Source organism: Otolemur garnettii, unplaced genomic scaffold, assembly GCF_000181295.1.
Source record: "Otolemur garnettii isolate 467f Iridium unplaced genomic scaffold, OtoGar3 scaffold00022, whole genome shotgun sequence".
Taxonomy (NCBI): domain Eukaryota; kingdom Metazoa; phylum Chordata; class Mammalia; order Primates; family Galagidae; genus Otolemur; species Otolemur garnettii.
Genome location: NW_003852417.1, coordinates 21632410 through 21643449, shown reverse-complemented (window position 1 = coordinate 21643449; position 11040 = coordinate 21632410). Strand labels below are relative to the sequence as shown.

The following is an 11040-nucleotide window of genomic DNA, read 5'->3' as shown; positions in this document are numbered from 1 at the left end:
TCAAGCTGTCCCCCTGGGTAGAGGGCTGTGGCATTACAGCTCACAGCAACCTCCAACTCCTGGGCTCAAGCGAGTCTCTTGCCTCCGCCTCCCAACACTGTTCTGACCTTTAATGCATTTTTCCTGTGCAATCTTCAGTGTGCTGCCTTGGGGAAAGAACTGTATCTTATCCATCTCTTACTTAAACTCCACATGGCTCAAATCAGGGAAATGGGAATGCTAGTTGTACTTAGCACAACAGGGCTGCTTCAGGCTAATCAGCTAGAGGACTGAGACGTGTGCCTGGCACAGAGTAAGTGCTTGATGAGAGAAAAGAGGCTGTGGGACATTTAAAAGGCCACTGTACCTACTTGGAGTCAAGTCCCAACCCTACTACTTCCTAGCTGCGTGACCTTGCGCAGGTTGTTAACCACATTTGGGAAGAAATGGTGATAAAAGTGTCTTTTGTGTTTCTAGTTCTCCCACATGTTCCACAGTAAACTTTCCTCTGGGGAATGTCTTGGACATCTGGGAGCACTACAGAGTGATATGGGGTCCCAGGGGCCTGCTGCTCCCTATGCCTCCTAACACTGTGCTTCTGTTATTAGGGACACTGTAGCCACTGTCCACAGGCTTAAACCCATCAGCTCTGAGATGTATTTCTCCTCTTCCTGCTGATCCTCCATATCTTTTTAATAGTAACAGTGATCCTCACCAATGACAATATGAATATGGTGGATGTATCCTGAGCTCTGGGTACACAGAGTCCATGCTCTCACTGCGCTTGGAGCCTCACCCTGAACCTGTGCACTGTGTTCTGCCCAGAGGCCCAAGGCCACAGGCTGGGAAGTGGAGAAGCCAGCCTGCCTGCCTGCCGGGGGGTGTGACCCCAGCTCCTCGGTCCACTGCCCTGATGGATGGGGAGCTGCCCTGACACTTGGCTCTCTGGGAGGGGGTTTGCAGCCCCTCAGCACCATACCTTTCAGAAGACACCGTGATGAGCCAGATAGTGTAGCGGAGAAAGCCCATTTCCTGCCTCCTGAAAACTTCAGGTGAAAGCCAAGCCCCTAGCTCAGCCCTGACACAGGTGACCTGCAGGATGGGGCCTGGGAAGCATGGTGTGTGGACACACAGCTCACCCATCAGCAGCTGGGTAGGAATGGATATAAGGGGTGGGGTCAGGGGAGATTACTTCTACGAGATTCCTTGCCCTATCTGCTGCACAAATCACCAGCACTGAGAAAAGAAGGAACGGACAGCACTGCGTACCTGACCTTTATCATCAATGAAGGGATCTTCCCCAAGGTACCTTCCATCTTTAACTTTCTAGCACTCTGGACAGCTCCCCTCTCCCTCCCACTGTGCCCCTGCTCCCTACCACAAGCTCTTGAGTTAGCTGGGACAGTCAGAGCCAGGCAGAGGCCAGGTGGAGCGGATGGATGGTGGGAGGGGATCACAACGCTGGTGAACTAGGGGACATCCTCACATAAGAAGCAGGAACACTGCTGATGGAAAGAGTCCTCATGTATATGTAAGACTCAGGGGGTCCCCTTCCTCTTGGGGCACCATCCTACAGCCCTGCACCTGCCCTGGGGGCTTTGGAGCGTGCACAGCTGATAACATCACATCCTGATTTTCTCACTTTTGCTTTTTTGGTACTATCCTAGATCTAAACGAGACATTTCTCAGATTAAAGTGGTTAAGGATTTGGATTCTGGGGCCAGATTTGTCTACTCTTCCCTTAACAGCTGTGTGACCCTAGGCTAGCTACTTCATCTCTCTGCCTCAGTTTCCTTTTTGGCAAAATAGGAACTATTACTGATCACTACCTGGGGTTACTGTGGAAAAGACTGAATAAGTTCAGATGGGCAAAGAACTTGGAGCAATGCCTGGCACACAGTGAGCCTGCATGGGTGATAGCAGGTGTTTTTATGAGCTTCCAGCCTTGGAAGACAGCTGTGGCTCTCAAACTTGAGCAGGCAGTAGAAGCTCCCGGAGGGCTGTTAAGACACTGTTTCTTGGGCCTCAACCCCGAAAGTCTCTCTTAGTAAGTCTGGAGTGGATCCCAGGTGACCGTGCCTTGGGGCCCACACTTTGAGGACCATAGCTGAAAGGCATGCAAATTGCTATTATTAGTTTCAATATTATCAATGTCAGTACCCTCACTCAGAGAGCAGCAGCCATGCGCCAGGCATAGTGAGCTCTTCTCATGCAGCTGAGGAAATTCTGGTGCTGAAGGCAGAACACTTACTGAAGCCCTCCCAGCCTGCAAAGGGTGATGCGTGGATGCTGCTCTTGAACCCAAGTCAGTCTCGATGCAGTACTTGAACCCAAGTCAGTCTCACTCCGGAACGACTAAACTCAACTGTCAACTGGCCTCGGGTCTTCATTCTACTGGAATTTATGGAGTGTTTGATAAAACCTGCCTGCATAGAGCACTGTGGAGTTCACAAAGCAATTTCAAGTACATTTCTTCATTTCATACGCACAAAAGCCTGTGAAGTAGGTCAAGTATTAATATCGCCTGCTTTTACAAGGAAAATGTAATTACAGGAGGAAACGAAGGCCGGGAGCAGACCAGCGTCTATCTGGTTCAGGATTATACAGCTAGTAGGTGGCAGAGCCCACCTGGCCTCTGAGCCTACACTGCCTCACTGGCTCTACAGGCTCCTCAGGGCCATAGTTAGGATGCAGCCAGTATAGACTCTGCCTGACCAGCTGCCCGCTGCCAGAGAGGTGAGCTGCACATAGGAGACTCAGTTCTAGAATAATCTTAGGCAGAGTGTGGCCCAAATATGCTGGTGGGACCAGTACATGCTCCCATGCTGAGGCCACATAAGGAGTCGGGGCGGAGCGGGAGCGGGCAGCCCCAGGAAGGGTTACACAGAGAAGAGATACCTTGCCCTGGGCCTTGGGAAAGGGGGACTTACTTTGCTATAGACTGGGTGGTGAGATAGAAGAAGGAGGCTCTAGCAACCAGGATTTGGGGGATGAGTATGTATAAGGGAGGGCCCCAAAGGGCCGTCTGGGCCACCCAGGTGCCCATAGCACAAGCCCATCCTCCATCCTGGGCCCTCCCAGCCCCTGGCCACATTTGAGGGGACCCGGCCACCATGCCAATTGCCGCGATTAGAAGAGCAAAAACAAGCCAGGTGTTCCCAGGAAATGGTCTAATTAGCACTTACTGCTGACGATTTCTTTTTTTTTTTTCTCTCTTTTCTGTTTTAAACCCTGGACATTTTTTATTCGCTAATCATCTCTCAGTTCAACCAGCGCAGAGCCGCACGAGATTTACCTTTTGATGTTCACAGAAGAGAACTCTTGAATTTCAAAGAGCTGGAAGGGATGGGGAGAGCCGAATGCAGAAGCTATAGCCGTAATCAAACCTCATTAGAGGTTATTCTTCCAGCGGGTTTTCTGCTCTCTCCTGCCTCCCTCCCTGATTACAGGGATGGTGGCTGTGTGTGTGTGTTTCCTTTGGGACTATGGTGGCGGACGGCCCCCTCCCACATCCCGCTGTGGAGGCTGGAGTCTTCTTCCCCTCCCTGACCCCAGCTCCCAGCAGGCAGTGACTGTGGGGTCTGGTTTTATGTTGGGGCTCCTCTCTCTACTGTACAGTAGTTGCTATGGTGAGAATTAAGGCTTCATAAATATGGTAACTCCAGGCAAAGATCCCCTCCAGGGGAGTCTGCAAGGAGAGGGGGGCTCAGCACCTCTGCCAGCACCCAGCCAGAACCCCCTCTCCAAAGTACCTGGGGCTCTGGCCATCCCACAGTGGCTGCTGCTGTTTGGGGGGTTTCAGGAGAAGTGGGATCCAGCCATCTTTGTTAGGTGTGGGACCCAGAGTTAACAGTGAAATCCGATCCTTGGTCCTGGGTAGAGGCCCTTGGCACAGGAGGGGCAACTGAACTCTATCCAATTCAAAAATCACAAATGATGCCAGAATAGTAATAATTGCTATCATTTACCAGCACTGAGTGCCAAATACCATGCTTCATACTTTATATGAAGTTTCTCCTTTAATTTTCTCAATAGCACTGTGGAGTAGGTATTCCTATTATTAGCCCTGTTTTACAGATGGGATACTTTGCTGCACAGACCTGTACAGTAACTTGCCCAAGATTACACAGCTTAGAGAGAGTAACTACTGCACCACAAGCTTCTGTAGGCTAGAACTCGCTCTCCTCTGTTCACCATCATGCCCCAGCCCCGGTGCCAGCACACAGCAGGTGTGCCTTGTATATCTCTCACGGAGTGGCAAAGGGCCAAAGTGTGCTGGCCTCTGGCAAGATGGAGAGCAGTGGACAAGGATCCTGCCATGAGATATTATCTCCTAGCGGGAACAATAGGCAGGTGAGATGCAAAACCAACCTTCAGGTTCAGGAAGTGAGAAAAGCCAAGGATCAGATACAAACTGCTGAGGGATCCCAGAGGGGGAAGTAATTAATTCTCACTAAGTGGGGTGGAAAGCTGTTAGAGAGGAAGTGACATTCGAACTGGCCCTGTGGGCAGCATGGGGTGTTTCCAGCAGTGGCAGCAGCAGGAGAAAGGCTGCGGGTTAAGAATGAGCAGAACATCTTCAGACAGCGGCATGGGGGGGGGGCACGTTTCAGGGCCTGGGTGGGCAGGTTCACACAGCTAAGGCCTTGTGAGCATGCTGGGGTCAGGTGATTGGAATGTAGACTTTGGGGAGCCATTGGGGCATGTCAACTAATTTATTTGCATTAGTGAGGAAAGTCACGCTATCAGATCTGGGCATCAGAAAGCTCACTCTGGAAGCCACAGGGAAGGCAGCCTACAAGAGGCTGGGCAGGTCAAGGCTATTGTAGTTAAATAGACACAGAGGTTGAATCAGGGCACAGGTGTCAGAGGTGTAAGTGGTTGGAGTGACACTTCAAATAACACCAGCCAGCGTTGTTCACCGATTTGCTGCAGAGTTCCAGGGAGCTGGTGTAGGTGTGTGGTGGTGGCATTCACTGAGACACAGAAGGCAGAATTGTACCCTGCTGGCTCATAGATGGGCAATGGGACTGTGGGACTGTACAAGCCCTGTGGTGGCTCTGAGTTTGCACTTCTCAAATGCAATGGTGTCTTGTTAAAACTCCGGTTAACACATACATTTTGCCACTGGAAGCCATAATGAGTTTTTTCTCTTTCCATCTCACAGCGTATTAAACCGCACCCCTATGCATCTGATCCAGGAAATCATATTAGTGGATGACTTCAGCAATGACCGTAAGTAACGTCACCATTTAGGCACTCTGTGTGACAGGCAGAGGTGAGCATGCTGGCTTCCTGGGGATGGGCAAAGGCCTGGTCTGTAACAGGTGTGGAAGACTTTGTCCATGGCTGGGCTCAAGGAGAGAAACTTTATTTTAAACAATAATCCTGGGTTCTTTGCTGTGAGTCTTTGAAGACATAATGCATTAAAGTTTGCAGATTCTTGATGTGGTTGGTATGTGAGTATATGTGTGGCTGCAGGCACACTGGTGCAAGTACGTACGGGTATGTGCGGCATGCACATGAACTGGTGTCATGGCCCCTTAACCTGCATTCCTGGTCATGGAATGAAGTCATGATCCTGGTTATTGCTGAAGTCATGACGCCGAACCTTCAAAGGTTCACACTGGGACCAGAGCCCAGAATAGTGCCCATCACTAGAGATTCCTCGCTTTATGCAGCAATAATCTTCAGTATGAGCTGAGGCTAACAGGCCCACTCTCCGCCATTCCCGGGGAGGTCCATGTGGACCCTATCTTTAGGATCCCCCGGCCAGGTGACCTCTGATCCCCTGGCCCTGACATAGCACATGACCCCCTCTCACCTCCCAACATACTTTCATCACCATCTCCTATGTTCTCCAGTCATGAGGGTTGGAAAGCTGTTACAGAGCAAGTGACCTGTGAACTGGCCCTTGTGGGCAGCATGTGGTGTTTCCAGCGGTGACAGCAGGGAGCCTGGGTCTCATGCTGATTCACACCCAGATCCATTCTCCAGAGGAGACGTGGACCTCCCCGGGAATGGGAGTGTTCGGCATCTGAGTGTTAAATCTGAAAGGTGTGATGATGGGAGAACAATGTCAGAATTCAAGTATGGGTAATGCTGACGTCTGCAGCCTGGGTACAGTTTTATGTGATTACAGATCAGCTGTATCCAGACAGGACAGCCTTGTCCTAATGATAAACTAGGGGAAACAGGGCGGCCACTGGAGAGAGCTGTAAGTCCCAGCAGAGTGGAGCCCATATCCGTCAGCACTATGCTTGAAGCTGGGTACAGGGAGCCGTTGCCATGAGGGTTCTGCTGTATTGAGTGGGCCCCCCCAACCCATTGGCACAGACTCAAAACCTCCAGGAGTGACACAGAAGTGGGCTGTGCAGGAGCCCCAGAGAAATAAGGTCAGCTCTCAGTTCTGGGACTCAGTGATCTGCTCTCCCTTTCCTGGTGAGGAGGAGCTTGAAGGTCAGGAGACGTTTGCCATGGTGGTGGATAGTCTGGCACTGAGGCAGGAGAAGGGAGAGCTGCTAGATTCACTTGGGAGCAGAACAACCTAGTGGTTTTTGGTGGACAAAATGGCTGGAGCCAGACAGCCTGGGTTCCTGTCCTGGCCTGTGACTTAATTACTGGCCATGTGCCTCAAACAAATTATCCGCCTCACGTGCGTTAGTTTCCATGTCTGTAAAAAGGATTTGTTAATAGTATATGATTTACTTAAGGATTAAAGGTATCAATATGTGGTTTGCTGGAATAACCTTGACCAGGCTGCCTTCCCTGCGGCCTCCGAGGGAGCTTTCTGAGGCACAGATCTGATAGCGTATCCCCCCTCGATAATGCAAATAAGGTGATGCCAAAATGATGGTGTCAAAGTATGGAGTTCAGAGCCAGGGACTGGTGAGCCAAGGAACTGAGGGGACAGCAGGCAAGCCAGCTGGCATCTGGGACAAATGCCAGAGCAGGGTTTCTTACCCACCCCGGCCCCAGCATATCTCCCTGCGTGGTAGACAAGTGAACCATCTCTGAGTAGGGGCATGTGCTGGGCTGATCCCTGCTCTGAAAGGAAGGTCTGAAATCCATTTCAACCCTTCATGGCCTCCCAGCAGTTTTTACCGGACCCAGCAGGGTGACCAGGACTCAGATCTCATGCTTTGAATGGCCTATTAATTTGTCTCCCTGACTTCCACCTGGAATATTTTCAGGCAAGTGCACAGGTGCCACTGTGTGCTGACCTCCAGAGAAGTCCACCTTGTCCAATGACAGCAGTGACCCCTCAGCCCCTCCGCAGCCTGGGAACACCATGCAGTCAGGACCTGGCACTGCAGTTGCTGGTGGGGACAGTGGGTGGGGCTGCCTTACCCCCCTTTAAGGTTCACCTGGAGAGCACAGTTGCATCATGCAGGCCAGTCCCAGACACTCACATGCATAACCTTTTGTCTTCGTAGCTGATGACTGCAAACAGCTCATCAAGTTGCCCAAAGTGAAATGCTTACGCAACAATGAGCGGCAAGGTAGGCCTCAGGGGTGATTAGTGTGGGTGTGGGGCGTGGGCGTGTGTGTGAGTTTGGGTGCTCCAGGTGAATGCTGGGGGGCTCCTCCCTGGTCATTTGTCTCTGGCCGCAGGTCTGGTCCGGTCCCGGATTCGGGGTGCTGACGTTGCCCAGGGGACCACTCTGACTTTCCTCGACAGCCACTGTGAGGTGAACAGGGACTGGCTCCAGCCGCTGCTGCACCGTATCAAAGAGGTGAGTGGGGCTGCGGGTGGAGCTGGGGCTCCGGCCCTGGGTGTCTGCAGGCCTTCTCAAGCACATCAGCTCACACATGCCCCCCAGTTGGTCTGAGAGGTGGGCGGGACAGACTCCCATCCTCATTGTAAGGGTGAAGGTGGAGCAGCCTGCCAGAGGTCACACAGCAGCCCACGGCAGACAAGGACCAGGACATGTGACCAGCACTGTCTCCACCACAGGCCTGCACTGGGGGCTGCTGGCAGCTGTTACACGACACATGTAGCTTCATGGGCAAGAGAACTGCCCAGAACCGTTTATATTGGCGAGCAGCAGGCTCCAGGAAGGAAGCCCTTATGAGTGCCTCTAGGAAGGAGCCCGCAGCCTCAACCAGGCTTCAACCCCCGTTCTGGAGGCCTCTGTCTTACTTTCCCCCAGCACTCATCACCCTCACCCAAAGGCTGCACCAGGCAGGTAGGCTGGATACTCAGAGACCCAAGTGCCTCACCTCTGCCCACAAATCACTCTGGAATTCTGTGTGCATCTTTTCTTTATGTCCCAGTTACACCTCTAGAAAGTAACCCCTGGATTTACTTTTTCCCATCATTACATTATTTTCTGAAAAAGCCACCCACCCCCTGCTGATCTAAGGAATGTGTGGCCCCTATCTTGCCCATTACTCTTCCCCAGTTACTGATGCACACCGCTGTTCTCTAAATTAGGGGGTCAGGTATTTTAACATACCCATTTCACAGATGGGGATGCAGTCTCGGGCAATTGCATAACTTGGTGTGATATTCTTTAGCTGGTGCTGCCAGGACCTTCCCTGTGCTGTGGTTATTTCCTACTCACTCTTCGTAGGAGCTACTCGACTCCTTGCATAACTCTACAGTGTTGAGGGGAGGGAAGAATCAAGCCACATAAACTGCTCAGAAGAGAACTAGGAAATCCTTACTAATGCCATTCTTTCCACTAAGAGAGCCTCGGCAGGTTTACAGTTCCCACACTTGGGCAGAGATGTTCAGTCTCCTTGGTAAGGTCCTGAGGATGGGAGGGCTCCTCCACTTTGGGTTATTTAGGAAAATCCCCTCTCTGCCTCCAGCAAAGAGGTCTGGATTGAGAAATACTAAGCATGAAGGGATGGTTCGGTTGAAGGGCTTTGCCTGGCACTGAAGGCCCTCCCAAGTGTGCCCCTCCTTCTGTGCTCCTGTCTACAGTGGCAGCAAGGCTAGGCCACTGCTTGTCCTTGAACGTGCCTCCGACGTCCCCAACGTCCCCACTGTTCCTGCTCTGACCAGGCCCTTCCTTTCCTGGATGCCTTCTTTTCAGCTCCACAAGCCTATTCCCTTCAACCCTCGTCTGTGCTCCTCTAGGAAGCCTGTTCTGACTGTGTGGCCAGCAGGGATCACTCCTGGGAATACTTGTCCCCTGGGTCCAAGGGGTTTAGTTCTCTGTCTCCCCTAATAGATTACAAATCCAGTGGGGGTCCTGATACCTCCTTGGGCTGGCCTGCCTCTCATCAACGAGTGTTTGGAATGTCAGTAAGAGGCAAATGACATGGGGAGGTGGTAAGGTCGGACTAGGAGGAAAGCACCCTCACTCCCTGCTCCTAAATTAACTAACAGACACGTACTGAGCAACTATTTCCACCTGAGGGTGGAAAAGGCTGTAAAAGGGATCCACACCCTGCTCCATGCTTAGTAAGACCCAGCAAGTGCCTGTGTACTGGTGCCACCCTGGTGTGCAAACAAGCTCCAGCAAAGGGGAAGCACAGTAAGTGACCACAGGTAGAAGCCATAAGAAAACTCGCATAATAAGGACATTCTTTGAGAGAAATACAGAGAACAAGTGGGCACCTCTTATGTAACCACTCCCCAGTAGGAACCTTTACGGCCCAGGAGTTGCTGGCACCACCCTAGGGACAGCTGAATCATTCTGCTGCCATTCTCCCCTGGGGTTAAAGGAAACTACAGTTCATTTAGCAACAGCTAAGGGTTAAGGATGTAGAATGGGAACTAACATTTGGAGCCTAGGAATGCTTAGCAGGGGAGAGGGAGGGGGTTGGAGACAGCGGCTCTGTCTGTAGGGGATTTTGTAAGGAAGAGCCAAGGTGTTCCCTACCTACACTAAAGTCATACGGGGGTATTAAAAAAGAGGATTTGAAACCCAGGAATGTAATGTAATGGAAAACTTCCTGGCAGGGGACAGAGGAGGCTGGGACCTCTCATTTTCCATTACAAAAGTGATCCATGGTCATGTAGACATCTGGAAAATAAAGACCTGTAGAATAAAAAAAGTAATCAAAATTCTACCATTTAAAGACCTCCACTGTTAACATTTCTTTGCATTGAGGATCTTTTTCCATTTGCAGAAAGTGTCTTTTTTACATAGTTGTAATCACACTGTATTTATATAATTTTGTATTCTGTTTTTTCCTCTTAATGTTATACATACACATTTTCTAAGCAGTGTTTCTAAGGTAACTTGCCCCTCGCCCAGAATCATGGATGTGTTGTAGTGTAAATAGTCACGACGCTGTCTCCAAGAAAGGAATGAAGGACTGCAGTCAGGGCAGGCCCAGGGCCCACCCAGCAATGCCACCCCTTTTCATGCTGCCTCACTCCCACCACCCCCACCCAGGTTGCTGGCCAGTACCCTGGAACTCAAGTTCTGGGCACTCCCTATCACTCTGTGATTGGGCTGCTGGGCCAGGGAGTGGTCAGGGCTCAACTTGACCACCGGAGCTCTCTGCCTAGAGCTATGCCCAGACCTCTCTAGGTACAACCATGACAGTGGTACACTAGTCCCCAAGGCCTCTGCCCCTAGACTGGCTTTTTATGAGTGTATGTGTGTTCTGTTATAAAATATATACAACAAAATTTACCATTTTAACCATTTGTAAGTGGGCAATTCAATGATTGTGGTATGTTCACGGGGTTGTGTAATCCTTATCACAACATAATTTTAAGCCATTTTCTTCACTCTGAAAGGAAACCTCATACACATTAGCAGTTTCTCCTCATTCTCCTCCTCTCTCTGCCTCTGGCCACCACTCCTCTGCCCTCTGTCTCTATGGATTTGCCTGTTCTGGACCCTTAATGTAAATGGAATGATATAACGTGACTTTGGGACCCTGGCTTATTTTAGCATATTTGTACAGCATGTATCAGCGTTCCTCTTTCTGGCTGAGTAATACTCCATGGTAAGTATGTACCACATTTTGTTCACCAGTCATCTGCTAATGAGCATTTGAGTTCTTTCTACCTTTTCACTATTGTGGATAGTGCTGCCAGAAACATTTTTGTGTACAAGGGTTTTTTTTGTTGTTGTTGCTGAGTAGTTATTT

General features: G+C 50.6%; 1 protein-coding gene across 1 annotated transcript in view; it reads left to right on the top strand.

Moving 5' to 3' along the window:
• Window positions 1-11040, top strand: part of GALNT14 (polypeptide N-acetylgalactosaminyltransferase 14) — a 202508-nt gene that overhangs the window by 161423 nt on the left and 30045 nt on the right. Inside the window, exons 4-6 of the mRNA XM_023511823.1 lie at window positions 5147-5214; window positions 7416-7481; window positions 7594-7715. Of these exons, the coding sequence (XP_023367591.1) occupies window positions 5147-5214; window positions 7416-7481; window positions 7594-7715 (256 nt within the window). The remainder of the gene's footprint in view (window positions 1-5146; window positions 5215-7415; window positions 7482-7593; window positions 7716-11040) is intronic.